Source organism: Anolis sagrei, chromosome 3 (assembly GCF_037176765.1).
Source record: "Anolis sagrei isolate rAnoSag1 chromosome 3, rAnoSag1.mat, whole genome shotgun sequence".
Taxonomy (NCBI): domain Eukaryota; kingdom Metazoa; phylum Chordata; class Lepidosauria; order Squamata; family Dactyloidae; genus Anolis; species Anolis sagrei.
This window is the reverse complement of record NC_090023.1, coordinates 14,045,344-14,062,961: the sequence shown is the minus strand read 5'-3', so window position 1 is coordinate 14,062,961 and position 17,618 is coordinate 14,045,344. Positions and strand designations below refer to the sequence as shown.

Sequence of the window (17,618 nt, the reverse complement as noted above, 5' to 3'; positions counted from 1 at the left end):
CCCAGCAACTATATCTCCCAAATGACAAAATCAATCACCATATCCCACCCACCCACCCAAACCCACCAGTATTCAAATTTGGGCGTATTGGGTATTTGTGCCAAGCTTGGTCCAGTGAATGAAAATACATCCTGCATATCATATATTTACATTACAATTAATAACAGTAGCAAAGTTACAGTTATGAAGTAGCAACCAAAGTAATTTCATTGTTGGGGGGAGGGGGTCACCAGAAAATGAGGAACTGTTTTAATGGGTTGCGGCATTAAGAAGGTTGAGAAACACTAGTCTAGTAACATATCCTCTGTGGATGTAGGGGTTGTAATGCAGACCCAGAACTCATTTTTGGGAGGTAATTGACTCCTCTAAAATATATTGAAATGCCATACTGCTGGTTATCTGGGTTAAAGTGCTGCACACTCGCACTTTTAAGGCAACAGTGTGATTCATTTTTAACAGTTGTGGTTCTTAGCCTTAAACTGTGCAATAGATTGTCATGGAAACCTCACTTGCTTTTTGAAAAAATGACACCAACGCTTGGCGTAAGTGCTCCAACTACACTGGTGACTTAAGATGTCAGATCTGGCCATGGTAACACATGTCTGCATTAAATTTCATTTGGATTACTGCACCACACTCTCTTGGAAATTGTTTGGAAATTTCATCAGGTAGGAAATACTATGGACGAAATGCTGAGTGGGGCTGGTTGGAGGTACATATAACCCGTCTTTTCCACAGTCTCTGCAATTTCCAAGAGAGAGTTTGCCTGACTGAAATGGGCTGAAAACATCCTCCAACATTTCACAGATGAAAATGGAAACATGTGCATGGTCTTGATGACAAAAGATAGCCATGTGTAAATATGTGAGATGAAGTCATAGGGAGGAGGGAGCAGGCTTGGTTTCTTCTGCCCTGGAGACTAGGATGTGAAACAATGGCTTCAAACTACAAGAAAAGAACATTAGCAAGAACTTCTTGACTGTAAGAGCTGTTCAGCAGTGGAACTCTCTGCCCCTGAGTGTGGTGAAGGCTCCTTCTTTGGAGGCCTTTAAACAGAGGCTGTATGGCCATCTGTTAGGGGTGATTTGTATATTATCTTCCTGCTTCTTGGCAGGGGGTTGGACTGGATGGCCCATGAGGTCTCTTCCAACTCTATGATTCTGTGATCCTGTGATGTTGATTAAGTAAGAACAAACACACCAGGAGAGGCTGAAACAGTTTGCTTTTGCCCAAACTAGCAGGCAAGTGCAAGACTCAATTATTTCTTCTGAGTGTTGCTTATTGAAGAGACAATTACCTGAGCAAAACTTTGTTTCCTGGAGTCATAGACTTATTTTTGGACAAGCAATTTTAGATAAAAGCCCTTTTTCCATGTCAGGAGTGACTTGAGAAATGGCAAATCGCTTCTGGTGTGAGAGAATTGGCCGTCTGCAAGAACGTTGCCCTGGGGATGCAACAGATGTTTTTACATCCTGTGGGAGGCTTCTCTCATGTCCCTGCATGAGATGCTGAAGCTGACAGATGGGAGCTCACCCTGCTCCCCAGATTCAAACCACTCACCTTTCAGTCAGCAGTCCTGCCAACACAAGGGTTTAACACATTGTGACACTGGGGGCTCCATAAAAAGCCCTGAAGTGTGAAGTGTGAAGAATTACGATTCATAACAGTAACACAAGTACAGTTATGAAGTAACAACAAAAATAATGTGATAGTTGGGGGTCACCACAACATGAGGACCTGTGTTAAGGGGTCGCAGCATTAGGAAGGTTGAGAAACACTGCCCTAGAAGCTGGGATGACTAAACTGTGATAACATGTTGTCAAAGGCTTTCATGGCCGGGATCACTGGGTTGCTGTGAGTTTACCAGGCTGTATGGGCATGTTCCCGAAGCATTCTCTCCTGACGTTTTGCCCACATCTATGGCAGGCATTCTCAGAGGTTGTAAAGTCTGTTGGAAACTAGGGAAGTGAGGTTTATGTATCTGTGGAATGATGTCCAGGGTGGGAGAAGGAATTCTCATCTGCTTGAGGCAAATGTGAATGTTGCAATTGGCCAGCTTGATTATTAGCATTGAATGGCCTTGCAGCTTCAAATCCTGGTGCTTCCTGCTTGTGCTGTTTGCTGCCTTGGGGCATTCTACAAAGTATCAAGCAATAAATACATTTAGAAATTATATTCTTGGAGGTAAAAAAAGAGCCATAGAATGAGAGGCAGCTGTTCTTATGCTCAATAATGTGGCCAATTGCTACAAAGTTTTGAGCTTTGGAGGATAAAAGGCTATGATTCCCTAAGTGTAGATTGTCCTACCATCTAGGATTGGAAAGGGTTGTCTCTCTGGGATTTCAAGTGTATTTTTAAAAGTTTGAAGAACCATTGCTTTTCACCTTTTACGTTTTAATTTAATGAGGGAGCTAAACCTAGAAAAGGCTCTGAGTGCCATCTACTGGGCATATCTGGAAACTGACCACAATGACAGGGATTCTCATTTGCTTCTCTTAAAAGACACTGCCATATAAAATCCAGATTATTTACTTTGAACTGGATTATTTGGCAGTGTAGCCTCATATAATCCAGTTCAAGATAATGTGGGTTTCCTGATTTGATAATCATGACCTTCTGGCAAACAAACTAGTCCAATGTGGGCTAGGTAAAACTACAGCTGGGTGGATCTGTAATTGGTTAAATGGACAAACCCAGAGGGTGATTCTCCCCAAGGCTTCCTCTTCATCCTGGAAAGAAGCGACAAGTGGAGTGCTGCAGGGTTCCATCCTGGGCCCGGTCCTGTTCAACATCTTTATTAATGACTTAGATGAAGGGTTAGAAAGCAGGATCACCAAGTTTGCAGACACCACCAAATTGGGAGGGATAGCCAATACTCCAGAAGACAGGAGCAGAAATCAAAACCATCTTAATAGATTACAGAGATGGGCCAAAATTAACAAAATGAAGTTCAACAGTGACAAATGCAAGATACTCCACTTAGGCAGAAAAAATGAAATGCAAAGATACAGAATGGGAGACATGTGTCTCGAGAGCAGTATGTGTGAAAAAGATCTTTGAGTCCTCGTGGACAACATGTTAAACATGAGCCAATAATGTGATGCGGCGGCAAAAAAAGCTAATGGAATTTTGGCCTGCATCAATAGGAGCATAGTGTCTAGATTCAGGGAAGTCATACTACCCATGCTCTATTCTGCCTTGGTCAGACCACATCTGGAATCACGCTGTGTCCAATTGTGGGCACCAAAGTTGAACAGAGATGTTGACTCTAAGCTGGAATGTGTCCAGAGGAAGGCGACTAAAATGATCAAGGGTCTGGAGAACAAGCCCTCTGAGGAGCGGCTTAAAGAGCTGGGCATGTTTAGCCTGAAGAAGAGAAGGCTGAGAGGAGACATGATAGCCATGTATAAGTATGTGAGAGGAAGTCATAGGGAGGAGGGAGCAAGCTTGTTTTCTGCTTCCCTGGAGACCAGGACGTGGAACAATGGCTCCTTCTTTGGAAGCTTTTAAACAGAGGCTGGATGGTCATCTGTCAGGGTGCTTTGAATGCAAATTTTCCTGCTTCTTGGCAGGGGGTTGGACTGGATGGCCCATGAGGTCTCTTCCAACTCTATGATTCTATGATTATATGGCAGTGAAGAAGTGGCCTTAATGGTATCTTCATCCATTATCCCACAAAGTGTCATCTGAATGATCCAGAATTTTGCTTTGCCAGTGAATAATAAAATATTAATGCATGCGTCAGTCAAACTAGCATTGAAGCTGGACCATCACCTTTGGTGATAGTAACTATTGCATGACAACAACAGCTAATAGCACATCTGGAAGAATGTGCCCAGTTCTGGGCACCATAGGTCAGGAATCTTAGGCAGCTGGAACACATCCAGAGAACATTTTGTGTAGTCAACTTGAGGAAGAGACAGTTGAAAGGTATGATGATAGCCGTATTTAAATATGTAAAGAGATGTTATGTCGAAAATGGAACAAGCTTGTTTTCTGTTCCTCCAAAGACTTCGAGGTGCATCTGCACTGTATAATTAATGCAGTTTGACAACAGATTGACACCACTTTCATGGAATCATTGGAATTGTAGTTTGGTGGGACACAACACCCTTAAACAGAGAAGACTTTGTAAAATGTCGACTCCCATGATTCCATAGCATGAAGTCATGGCAGTTAAAGTACCATCAAACTGCATAAATTCTGCAGTGTAGATACACCCTAAGATATAATCCAGGAAACTGAAATTGGAAGAAAAGAGATTCCGTCAAAATGTTAAGAAGAACTTCCTGACCTGTTCAACAATGGAGTAAACTGCCTCAGAAGTGGACTATTTTCCATTGGTGGAATGGCCATTGCTTGGGAGTTCTTTAGATATGGGTCTTTGTCTAGCAGGAGATTGTCTTAGGTGACATTTATCCCTCCTTGTAACTCTATAATTATGTGGTTATTGGAGTTGAACTCACAGGGTAGAAAGAAGTTGGGAGTCTTTGTGTTAGATCATGTCATAGTCTCCCCCAATTAGACTATCTTGCTACTACTTGCCTCATGCTATTTCCCAGGCAAGGGAACAATGGGTTCATGCTGCAGGAAAAGTGATTCTTCCAAAACACTAGGAAGAACTGGATTGCTGTGATTTTTCTGGACTGCCATATTCCAGAAGCATTCTCTCCTGACATTTTGCCCACATCTATGATAGGGTTCCTCAGAGGTTGAGGGGTCTGTTGGAAACTAGGCAAGTGAAGTTTATATATCCATGGAATGTCTACGGTAGGAGAATGAACTCTTTTTTGCTTGAGGCAAGTGTGAATGTTGCAATTGGCCACCTTGAATGGCCTTGCAGCTTCAAAGCTTGGCTGATTGCTGCCTGGGGGAATTCTTTGTTGGGAAGTGTTAGACGGCCCTCATTGATTCTTGCCTGGAATTCCTCTGCTTTTTGAGTGTTGCTCTTTATTTACTGTCCTGATTTTAGAGTTTTTAAATACCAGTAGCTAGATTTTGTTCATTTTCATAGAACTTCCTGATAGTAATAGCTGTTTGACAAAAGAATATGCTGCTGCCTGGGAGTGTGGTGGAACCTCCTTCTTTGGTGCTTTCCAAACAGAAGTTGGATGGCTATCTGTTGGGAGTGCTTTGACTGTGCATTCTTGCATAGCAGAATATTGTTGGACTGGATAGACCTTGTGCTCTCTTATAAGTCTATGATGCCTCTGTAGGTCTCTTCCATTTAAAGACTTTTAAGCATGTTACCGCACCTTGTTTGGTGGTTCTGCTAATGGACTAAATGGCTGTTTTTCTCTTTCATGATGTATTAGATGTAGCTGATAGATTGGAAATGTGTGCTCCTCCAGATGCTGTAGCCAGCCTAAACAATGATTCTGAATGATAGTAATCATAGTTCAACAACATCTAGAAGTTTATAAGTTGCCCAGCCTTATCCCAATGGCGAAAAATGCAGTTGTAACCAAAAGAAAAACCTTATCAAAGATTGACAGTTGCAAAAAGCATGAGAACTTGCTCTTCGTATCCATAGGTTCTTTATCCCTGGATTCAACCAACTATAGCTGGAACATATTCTGGGAAAGGGGCAGGGATACCAAAAACAAAGGCTGATTTTGTCATGCCTATACATAAGCTTGGAGCCCCCGGTGGCGCAGTGGGTTAAACCACTGAGCTGCTAAGCTTGTTGAGCAAAAGGTCACAGGTTCAAATCCGGGAAGCGGCGTAAGCTTCCGCTGTCAGACCCAGCTTCTGCCAACCTAGCTCTGGCAGGAAGGTAATGGCGGTCCATGCAGTCATGCTGGCCACATGACCTTGGAGGTGTCTATGGACAATGTCGGCTCTTCGACTTAGAAATGGAGATGAGCACCACACCCCAGAGTCGGACACGACTGGACTTAATGTCAGGGGAAAACCTTTACCTTTACCTATACATAAGCTTAATGCTCATTGCATTGATTTTGTCATGCACTGAACATTAAATGAGGGTTATCCAGAAAGCCCCTGGTGGTGCAATGGGTTAAACCCTTGTGCTGGCAGGACTGAAGACTGACAGGTTGGAGGTTCAAATCCAGGGAGAGTGTGGATGAGCTCTCTCTTTCACCTCCAGCTCTCCATGTGGGGACGCATGACCAAAGACTCCCACAAGGATGTTAAACCATCAAAAACATCCAGGCATCCCCTGGGCAATGTCCTTGCAGACAGCCAATTCTCTCACACCAGAAGCAACTTGCAGTTTCTCAGGTCACTCCTGACACAGAAAAAAAAATCCAGAAAGTAAGGTTGCAAGATTTTTAAAAAAAAATAATACAAAGAATGAATATATTTTAAGAAAACTTACATGGATTATAGCATTATTTATTTATTTATTTATTTACTTTATTTATATACTGCTTTTCTCAGCCCTCAGGCGACTCAAATGGTGAACAACATCAATACAAAACATCACGAGACAAGTATAGGGCAATTAAAAACAATTGTAACATAAATTATTAAACATCCGTATAACAATCATTAGCGCCTCAACAGTAAAATCAGAATCCAGCCTCATCATCCATTATTCTGTATTCCTATGTTCAATGACACTGTTTAATCAAATGCTTGTTCAAACAGCCAGGTCTTCACTTTCCTCTGAAACGCCAGCAGGGAAGGGGCCAATCTGATAGCTGCAGGCAGGGTGTTCCACAGCCGAGGGGCCACCACTGAGAAGGCCCTTTCTCTCGTCCCCGCCAAGCGCACCTGTGATGCAGGCGGGACACAGAGCAGGGCCTCCCCAGATGATCTTAGTGTCCTAGCCGGTTCATAGGAGGAGATGCATTTGGAGAGGTAAGTAGGGCCAGAACCGTTTAATCATTTTGTCATGAAGGAGACAGACTCCCGCCATCGGCATCCCACAACGTTTGTTTTGGATGGCTCTGCAAAGTTTCTTCATGGTCTCACAAAATATTCCGTACCCATTTTATCACATGCTGTCTTGACATTACATCCTCTCCATAAACTGAAACGATTTCACGATTAATTGCAGTGCCATTCATGCCCTTAGCATTTAGGTAGCGTATTACAGTGTGAACTTCGCACTTGGAGGGAAACGGAATGAGGACACTGATCTCTAACCTTCACCACAACTCCCATTGATGAGTTACTGATGACTGGCACTGCTCATTCACTTGCGCTAGCTTCCTGCTGCACAGTAGTGATACCAACTCCCCTCGCGGAAACTCCCTGTGAGAGCTATGTGCAATATAACCTTACTTTCTGGATAACCCTCATACTTATGTATTGCATACCCTGTTACAGCCCCCTGCCATTTCATGGGTCCTTAGGTTCTCTTTGGTGGGTTTTTGAGCAGTTTGCCATTTTATTGTATGGTAGATTATTGGATTTGAGCATCCACTGACTATAAAATTACCGGGATCTTGGAACCCCAGCAGGTACTGAGGACCCACTGTATTATTATGTGTTGGCACAATCCAAAGTATATATATATACAATAGATTGCTCTTTGTGTTCATGTGTGTATATTTAAACACACAGAGGAGGATTAGTCACACATTTCTCCTTAATCAACTAGAGTTATGAAGGTGACTACCAAATGATGAGGATGACATTTTAATATTTTCAGAAGGAATTTCTCATTCTGTTTAAGACATTTTCCACTGAATAAATTGAGTTTTCTTTTTTCTTTTTTTAAAAAGAAACCCACTTACAGCCATCCTGTAAGGTAGACCAAAACAAATCCGATATCACACATGGTAGCCTGAGACTGGGGTGGCGAAATAATAATTTGCACCGTGTACCCCATGAATAGTTGAAAGCACTGAGTTCATGAGACCATTTAGTCTCCTGGCTACTGTGTTATTCCAGCTCTCTGTGTATCTTTTTGCAACATCACTGCTTTTCTTCCAAAAGAGTAGCACATGGGTTTTAACCAGTATTCCAGAGTTGCTTTGAAGCAATCGGTAACTGGTGAACAAACAGCTCAATCTGCTATTCCCCTTGAAGGGATCACTCTCAAAAAGAAGCCAATGCATCTTACTTTATAAGTAACTTAGCGTGTGCACAGCTGTCCCTTTCAAACCCTCAACCCATCTTTGATAAATTGATCCCTGGGGATAGACATCTCCCCTCCTTCCCCGAACTCCGCACCATGTCTAGTGAGGATAATGTGAACGTTGCTCGCACCAGTGTGGAGTTGTCATCTCCTCCTCCAGCAAATTCAGCTTTGATTTCTTTCGAGCAGAGATTCAGCTTTGAGACCAGGGGGTGGCTGGTGCTGCTTTGGAGTTCTTCTGGATCTGTCTCCTTCTCTTCAACTCGGTGCGGCGGTGCCGAGAGATATAGGGAGAACACATCCTTCTGGAACACCTCTCGGCAAAGGACTGAAGGCTGTTGAGGCGACTTTTTCTTCCTTTTCCACAATGACTATGTATTGCAGCAATCCACTGGCTTTTGACCAAATCAGGAGCTGCAGTCTTTTTCTTCCGATGGCATAATTCCTCAGCCCACTTGAGCTAGCATGACAATCTTGTGTGATTATTACGAGTAGGCGGCGGTGCCCTTTTACATGCTAATGCTCTCGCACCTGCCGTGCCACCTTCATTTCCATTTTTCAGTGTACATGTGGAGGGGAGAGGAGATTTTTTTAATTAATCCCCCTACCCCACCCCTGTGACGAGGGGGGAAATCCTGACACTTCATGCTTGGTGCTGCAGCATTGATTCATCTACAAGGAAGGGGATGGTTGACTTGGGGGCACAGGTGTCGACGGAACTGGGATGCCGCTTCTGACTGCCGAGGGAGAGAGAGTGAATTGAGCTAGCTCTTGGGCTGGAAATGTTGCTTCTCCATGTGTTGTGCTAGCTGCTTGTTTTTGATCTGCCGGTTGGCTGCTCCTGCTGCAGCCTGCAAGGAATGTGCCGTATTGTTCACTCTTCCCACCGCGTTACACCAATGATTTGCCACTGCAAAGTTGCCTGCACCAACAACACTTTGTCGTTGATGTTTGGATGCAAGGTAGGAGGATGAGGGACAAGGTTTCTGTATCTCCTCTGCATCTCTTTTCCTGAGATGGACAGCTTGTTTTATTTTCTGATAACAGTTATAGCTTGTGGGGGTTAGGTTCATGCTGAAAGCAGTGTCTGCTATGAGTCTGTATTAAGGAAAGCTTTTGGGGAACTCTGGAAGTACAGCAGGGTTTAGAAATAAACCAGGCTAAAGAGCTTGTCTGGAAAAGTCTAAATGGAGATCGAAAGGATTTGGTATTATTTTCTCTTGAAAGTGGCTGCATGCTTTGAACTGAAGACTGCTTAACCCAGGACATGGCTATTTATGTGCTCAAGAGTTAGACATCACTGCCTGTTCAACTAAAAAACCCTGAAATAGCAGGAGTGGACCAGCTTGTCTCTTCCAATAAATCGCCTTTGCTTGTAATTAGACGAGAGATGTCAGATAATGCAGAGTTGGGTTTTTTCTTTCCCCACTGGGTTTGTTTTTAAAAAATGAAAACATACAGAGAGCAGTGAGTTGAAAGAGTTCATGGCATCACTAAAAGCTTTGCAAAAGATGTGGGATTGAACATAGTTTGGACAAAGTCTCTTTGAATGGCAGTTCTTCGAAAATGTAACTGCAGGAGTTCAATCGAGAGGTGGCGCCCTCTCCCAGGTGAGGGTCAGCCCAAGGCCTTGGAAACCATTCAGTCCCTACAGAATGGCTACAAGGGAAGAAAAACTTCCACAGAAATACTGAAAATATTTTTGGGCCACGTGTAAGTGTGGTTGCCTCCAGAAATACCACAAAAATGAAAACAGTGCAAAAAAAGTGCTGCACGACACAGTGAAACAACAAGGTTGTAGGCTGATGTGGGTTAGGTACAGTAAGGGTATAGTATTTCATTTCATAGCACTTGTCATTAATGGAGCTTCCATTTACAGGGAGTGTACAACCCCCATGTTACACCAGCTCCACTGGCTGCCTGTTTGCTTCTGAGCACAATTCAAAGTGCTGGCTTTATCCTATAAAGCCCTAAACGGTTCTGGCCCAGTTTACCTGTCCAAACGTATCTCCCTCTATGAACCACCAAGGACATCATTTGGGGAGGCCCTGCTCTCGGTCCCACTTCCTTCACAGACGGGACTGGTGGGGACGAGAGACAGGGCCTTCTCTCTGGTGGCTCCCCAGCTGTGGCACTCTCTCCCCTATGACATTAGATCGGTCCCCTCCCTCCTAACCTTCTGTAAAAAAACTCAAAACCTGGCTGTGGGGTGAAGCATTTGAAAAATAAATGGATCAACTGGGAAGAGAATGTTTTTAGTGACCGCAATGGATTATTCTGGACTATGATTTTGCACCGGCGAACTGGTTTTCAATTGAATGTTTGCAATTGTTTTAACGGTGTTAATTGTAGCTGTGATTTTAATGTGTTGTGTTGGAATTTAATGGCAGCCTGTTGTAAGCCATCCTGAGTCCCTCTCTGGAGATGAGAAGGATGGGATATAAATGCTTGGAATAAATAAATAAATAAATAAATAGCTTGACAGCATGATAGAATCAGCTTCTTGAAGTTATAGAGTTGAATTGATCTAAAGAAGTGCTGTTTTTCCCATTCAGAAGCTATGGGGCCATTCAGAGAAGGCAAATGTTGAGTTATTTACAGTTTAAGTTGATTCTGATGAATAAAGATGAGTTGACTCCTAATGCTAATCAGTCCCTGTTTCCGCTATTATAATCAGTGTAAGCAGCAGGTACCATATGCTAATATCTAAAGCAGGAATTTGAAGAAGATATTTTATCCATTCCAGATCATAGGCTGGGGTCATGCTTAGAACAGATCCACTAAAAATCAATGGAGTAAGTTAGACAAGATGAGAGTATGATCATTTCAATAGATCCGAGTCCCTTCAGGGAGAGAGGAGTGGGTTATAAATACAATATTATTACTTATTATTAGTAATGTAAGCAAGACTTAGGACCTTATTGCATTGGGGGGGGGGGATTCGCCATGGATTGTGGCCTCCTCTGGGTTGTTGTAGGTTTTTTTGGCTGCCATTTACCTACTGAGCCCAATTCAAGGTGCAGGTGCTTACCCACAAAGCCCTGAATGGTTTGGGACCTGCCTACCTGCATGACCGCATCTCCACTTACGAACCCACGCACTCACTTCGTTCATCCGGAGAGGCCCTGCTCACGATCCCACCTGCATCACAGGTGCGTTTGGTGGGGACGAGGAACAGGGCCTTCTCTGTGGTTGCCCCCTGACTTTGGAACACCTTCCCCAAAGATATTAGACTAGCACCCACGTTGGCAGACTTTAGGAAGAACTTGAAGTTCTTAGGAAGAACTTGGAGATTATGCCTTTCCAGAATAGGATAATCTCCAGCACTTTGTCCCAGAAGCACTTTATTAGAGATTAATACTCTCTGCACATTGCACTTGCCCAGAATTCCAACATACCACCTCACACACCCAGCACTTTTAACCTGTACCCATCATTGTCCTGGCCCTAATTTTATTGTGTAATAGCGTAATGTTTTGTTGTGTTATTGCTTATGTTTTAATTTGCTTGCATCGTTATTGTTTGTTGTTGTTATGTTGAGGCCTTGGCCTTTGTAAGCCGCATCAAGTCCTTTGGGAGATGCTAGTGGGGTACAAATAAAGTTTAATAATAATAATAATAATAATAATAATAATAATAATAAATAATATGGCCATGTTCTAGAGGCATTCTCTCCTGACGTTTCACCTGCATCTATGGCAAGCATCCTTAGAGGTAGCGTGGCCTCCTCTGTTGCCGAAGAGGCTTCTTACCACACTTGGGCTTCAACTGAATCACGGAGCTCTGCCAGAAGGAGATCAATGTCTTGTAATGGTAGCCAGTGGGCTCCGTGCCTTAACTGAAGTCCAAGTGTTGTAGTATGGACAGTTTCGTCCATCTGATGAAACCATAAGTATGGATTTCACATGATGGCTGGTATCTTGTACATGATGGCTGGTATCTCTTTTATTAGGGTGCATCTAAGATATAATTCATACAGTCTGTCATCACTTTAACTGCCATAGCTCAATTTCTTGGAATCATTGTTTCATAAAGTTGTGTTTCATAACGTCCTTAGCCTTCTCGGCTAAAGACTGTTGGTGTCCCATCAAATTATGAAGCCTAGGCTTCCATAGAATTGAACCATGATAGTTAAATGACATTACTTCTATAGTATAGATGCATTCTTAGTCCCAAAACAGGCATATTCAATAAATTGTTGAATGGCCAAAAACATGTTGATAAATCTAGTTGATTCAGAGGAACTAAAATAACATTTAGGCCGGTGACTTTAAGGGTCCCCAGAAGTCCCCAGAATTGGTGGAGAGTCATTGACATATCTAGTGAATACTCCTAAATTAGTGATGATGCTTCTTTCTAAATATTTATAGCAATATCTCAATAGCCCTTACAATACTATAGTAGGTTAGGTCAGTAGGGTTAGCCTTTTAGTACCAATATGAGAACAGGAGTAGGTTTCTGAATCTGTTTAGCATGCTGATAACTAAACTGAGATTAACATAATTATACATTTCAGCTCAAAGTTGAAATGCAACAGAAATTTTAAAATAAAAGCAACAAGTGTTGAAACAGTACTCAGAATAACTTGATATTACTCAACAAATCTTGCAGGGAAGAGTAATCAATTTCTCTCTCTCAGCTAGCTACTTGCTTGAGATCCTAAAGCCAGAAGATAGGGAGTGGGATATATTTAGAATTACATAGGTATCTTTTGGGGTTTGGTTCCATGACCTCACATGGATACCAAAATTTGTGGATGTTCAAGTTCTGTTATATGAAAATCTCTTATATGAAATGGCAATATGAAATGTTTCCTTTTAGATTTTAAAAAAGCATTGTCAAGCTATGGATGGTTGAATCTGTGGATACAGAATCCATGGATACGAGAGGCCGGCTGTACAGCTGGCATGACAGCTTGGGGATTCTGGGTGTTGTAATTTCAAGATTGGTCTCAGACCCCATCCAGCAAATGGATCAGAAAATGGACATAACTCAAGATAGTAGTGAAGGAAGGCTGGAGAGATAAGGCATGCATAACTTTCCAGGAGTGGTTGAACTGAAATTCCCATGAGTACTAGCAAGCATGTCCACAAGTGAGGAAAGATGAAAGAAATGGTTCAACAATATTTCTGTATATTATTGGTATAAAAGGAGGGAAACCAAGGAGGAATTTCAAAGAATATCAGGAGCAACCTTGTCCTCTTAGCTTAGAAATAAAAAGATCTCTTACTACTATTGAGTTATCACATCAGAGCATGGAAAAATAATATTGTCACCTGTAACTATGAAAAATACATGTAGTGTGCCAAATGGCCATGTTGTCTGGGCAATTCCAAGAGTTCCAGCTCTAAACATGACCTTAGCCCTGCATTGTATTCTTGGGCAGGAATTACACCTACACTTCACAACAAATCCAACTATATGTTATGCAACTAAGAGCCCACAATATTTCTGTTCTTGAATGCATATGGACCCCTGTTTATTTATTTGCTAGGAATTTGAGATTTGGCTGCCCATATCTGCCTAAAGTTTGATGTCTTCAATGGAGACCTGTTGCATGGCCTATCACTCCAGGATAGGTTGGTGAGTCTGTGTACATGCCACAGGGTTTTCTCTATAGTAGCATCTGTCTATGTAAACCCCTTCCAATGAAAATCATTCCTCCTGAGCTTCCTGAAGGTAGCTATCATTGTTTCTGGAGCATCACATGATTCCGCCCACATCCTTAAAAGCAGTTGTGGCTCCACTGGACATTTAAATTGTCTGTGGTTAAACTCTCTGTGGATTCTCCATCTTTGAAGGTTTTAATCCAGTGGTTCTCAACCTGTGGGTTCCCAGGTGTTTTGGTCTACAGCTCCCAGAAATCTCAGCTAATTTACCAGCTGTTAGGATTTCTGGGAGTTGAAGGCCAGAATATCTGGGGACCCACAGGTTGAGAACCACTGTTTTAAACACTTTTTAGCAGTGCCTTAGTTCCTGCTTGCCAAGGAGTTGTACTAGGGATGGCCCTCATGGTCCCTTTTAATGCTTAAGCTTTCACAATGTTAACTATGGCACAACCTGTGCATAGTAGCCTCAGTGAATACTATGGATAATAGTGAATTCTATATTTTCACTATACAGGCTCGTAGCCAGTATTTCAATTCGGGGGGGGGGGGGGGGGCTGAGTTTGTTTTGGGGGGGGGGCTGATACCCCCATGCACATGATATATATTGAGTATGGTGATCAGATCATGATATGAATAAACATAACAGTTTAAAGAATGCACCAGTAAGGCCTTTTCGCGAACCACCATGAGAATTTCGGGGGGGGGGGGGGGCTGAAGCCCCTCAAGCCCCCCCCCCCCGCCCCCTGGCTACATGCCTGTCACTATACTTAGACTGGAAGCATACAATGGAATCACACCTGAAGATCTAGAGATGCTTACAAACACTTCCAGGGAAGTGGGGATATGTTTTGGCATGTGGATAGGTGAAATGATGTGTACTGAATTTGTAATACTTTGTTTTTAAAAGTATTTTTATGTGTGTATTTAGAGTTCAAACTTTGTAAATCTATGCTGCATTGCCTTGGGCACCCTGCTGGGTTGATAGGCAACAAATCTTTTAAATACATAAATAAATATGTAGTACTGCTTAAATTTTATTTCAGTTCTTTTTCTGGTCAGCCCAGAGCAGAATGAAAAGAGTAATCACTGTAAAGTAGGATGCTTTCACATTATTTGGTTATAATACCCCATTCAATCCTCTCCTCCCAAAAACATATAAAAAGTTATTTTATTTTCAGAAAAATCTGTCATTAGGCACTTACTTTGTGCAGACTTTGCACATGAGTTATTTGAGTAGAATGCACATGAAACAGGATTTACTGTGCAAACATATCGGAATATTACTTTCTGCACAGAAAATAGTATTTACTGTGTAGAAAATGCTCGTTTTGTGCAAGATTACCAAGTGTGATTTTTGTGCAGAAAAAATCTTGAATTGTGAATGGATTTTGAAAACATCAGATTGAAGACTTTCTCTCAGTGGGAAGAAAATTCCTAAAATTACTTGTTGCTTCTTTCAAAAAGAAACATAGCAAAGAATGATATCCCTAACATTATGTAATCTGAAGTGTCCTATTTGGGGCTGAGAGATTTTGATGGATCCAAAGCCACTTAGAAAGCTACAGAGGGACTTCTACTCAGATCTTTCTAATGCAGTGCTTGTTGGAGATCAGCCTGAAACTTCCGAGGCTGATGGGTTCACTGATGATTTAGAGAGGATTGTGGGATTGGGTTGTTGTAGGGTTTTTTTTGGGCTATATGGCCATGGTCTAGAGGCATTCTCTCCTGACGTTTCGCCTGCATCTATGGCAAGCATCCTCAGAGGTAGTGAGGTCTGTTGGAACTAGGAAAAAGGGTTTATATATCTGTGGAATGACCAGGGTGGGACAAAGGACTCTTGTCTACTGGAGTTAGGTGTGAATGTTTCAACTGAGCACCTTGATTAGCATATAATGGCCTGACAGTGCCTGGAGCAAACTTTTGTTGAGAGGTGATTAGATGTCCTTGTTTCCTCTCTGTTGTTGTGCTGTTGTAATTTTAGAGGTTTTTTTAATACTGGTAGCTAGATTTTGTTCATTTTCATGGTTTCCTCCTTTCTGTTGAAGTTGTCCACATGCTTGTGGATTTCAATGGCTTCTCTGTGTAGTCTGACATGGTGATTGTGAGAGTGGTCCAGCATTTCTGTGTTCTCAAATAAAATGCTGTGTCCAGGTTGGTTCATCAGATTGTGATATTGCTTGTGGAATTTCCTGGAGCTCAAAGTGATGAAGATTCAAGTCAGAGGAATGATGCTTCTCTCCGTGAGAAATCTGATTCGGAAAGTACAGGACTTCAAGATCAGTCAGAGGAGCCAAAACTGCAACATTAGATAAGGGGTCGGGTGAAGAGATAAGTCATACAGAAAGTTCTCAGGGAAAAAAACACCTGGAGTTATGGAGATCAACAAAGGTCTTTGTTTACAGATTAGAACAGAAAGTAGACATCACAGATCAGTATGATTGTGTGGGAAAGTTGGGGAAACATTTTGTGGAGAAAAAATGACTTCATGGATACCTTTTTGGATTATACACCTACTTTCTTTATTCCTGATTTTTTCCCCTGTACTTTTATTGTGTTTCTACAATAAACTGTTTGCTTATATTCTGGACTCTTGTCCAGAATGTGGTCATAGGTGTTCCCAAGACCTGGAGTGCAACAGTGCTCAAGGCAGCTCCATCGTATTACTCTCTCAAGCTTCATATACAGTATTGCTGATCATATACAAATTTCAAAAAAGATTTATCCTGTTTTATTTTGAATACCGCTTCCTCATCACACTCTGCCTAACATAAAGGCTTCTTTATTCCACATTAGCTTTGTAAGTGTCCCGGAGAGTTTAAAAGTTGCTTTGAGCAATTCCCTCTTTAATTTCTGTGTCAGAGCATTGCTAATGACACGGAACATTTGATCAGCCTTGTTTCATAAGAGCAATTAATACATTAGGTTATGAAACCTATACATCTGCTCCTGGATATTACGATAAACAAATTGTTAGTCATGGGAAATTAAATATGAGGCACCAATCATGAAAAGATAGGCCAGTTTCCTGGGGACAATGATATAATATGTATTCCCTGCCCAGAAGCACGATTCTTCTTTCCATCCTGTATTTATTTGTAAAGGAAACTCCTTTGATGCTTTTCAGCTCTTCCTCTATGACTAAGAAGTAAGTGATGAAAATCACTATATTTGAAAAATGGTTCTATGTGTACATTTTTTGAACTGTCTGGATTTGAACAATGGTATGAGTTAAATTACTTATGTTGAGGTGGGGATCCCTTGGAGGGTTTTGGTGCTCACCTGGGCTAAAGCTTGGAGAAGTTACTTTTTGGAATGAAAACTATAAGAATTCCCCAATTAGTGTGGGCACTAGGCATGCTGGCTGGAGAAAAGTTTAGAACTGTAGTCTATAAAAGTAACTTTTCCAAGCACAGATAACATGACACAGTACACCTGCTTATGTCTAAGCTAAGATTTTCACATTTTAAATTATTGCAGTGGTACTAAGGCAGAAAGGTACAGCTATAGAAAAGGTAAAAAGCACAGCTTTAGTTTTACTAAAGCTGCCGGGGTTTGCATGTAGAAAAGAGAACGGATGGACTTGACCATATATGGGAGACAAAGACAGACTCAAGATGAGTTTTTTGTGAAAGGGTGAAAAATCGGTCATGAGACTTGCCAACTTTGCAGAAAGGAAGTAGCCAAGGCTAAAGTTAAAATTTGCCAAGATCAGCAGATGTTTTCAGCTGTATTTTGCATGTCAGCATCTTGAGATGTTTCCAAGAAGGGGCTTGCTTATTGCGAAGCGAAACTTAAAAATATATGAGCTAATTGCTTAATATAACTATAATATTGACAGCTTTCTTAACCAATGATTTAATCTTCGGGGCGGCTCTTAAAGCCGAACCCCTTTTGATGTATAAAAGGAACACTACCTTTGAAGCTGGTGGGCTTTCCCCAGAGACGCCATGGTTGTGTCG

At 41.9% G+C, this 17,618-nt stretch overlaps 1 protein-coding gene across 16 annotated transcripts in view; it reads left to right on the top strand.

The window, feature by feature from the left end:
• The window catches only part of DLG2 (discs large MAGUK scaffold protein 2), a 1,355,349-nt gene that overhangs the window by 596,703 nt on the left and 741,028 nt on the right, over positions 1-17,618 (top strand). The window contains exon 1 of one of the 16 annotated variants that reach the window (XM_067466502.1): positions 8,194-9,012. The exons of 14 other annotated variants lie outside the window; for them this stretch is intronic. In XM_067466502.1, coding sequence (XP_067322603.1) covers positions 8,911-9,012 — 102 coding nt within the window. In that variant the 5' untranslated portion in view covers positions 8,194-8,910. Of the gene's footprint in view, positions 1-8,193; positions 9,013-17,618 lie in introns of those variants that run through there. One more of the 16 variants, XM_060771189.2, reaches the window with a different exon arrangement.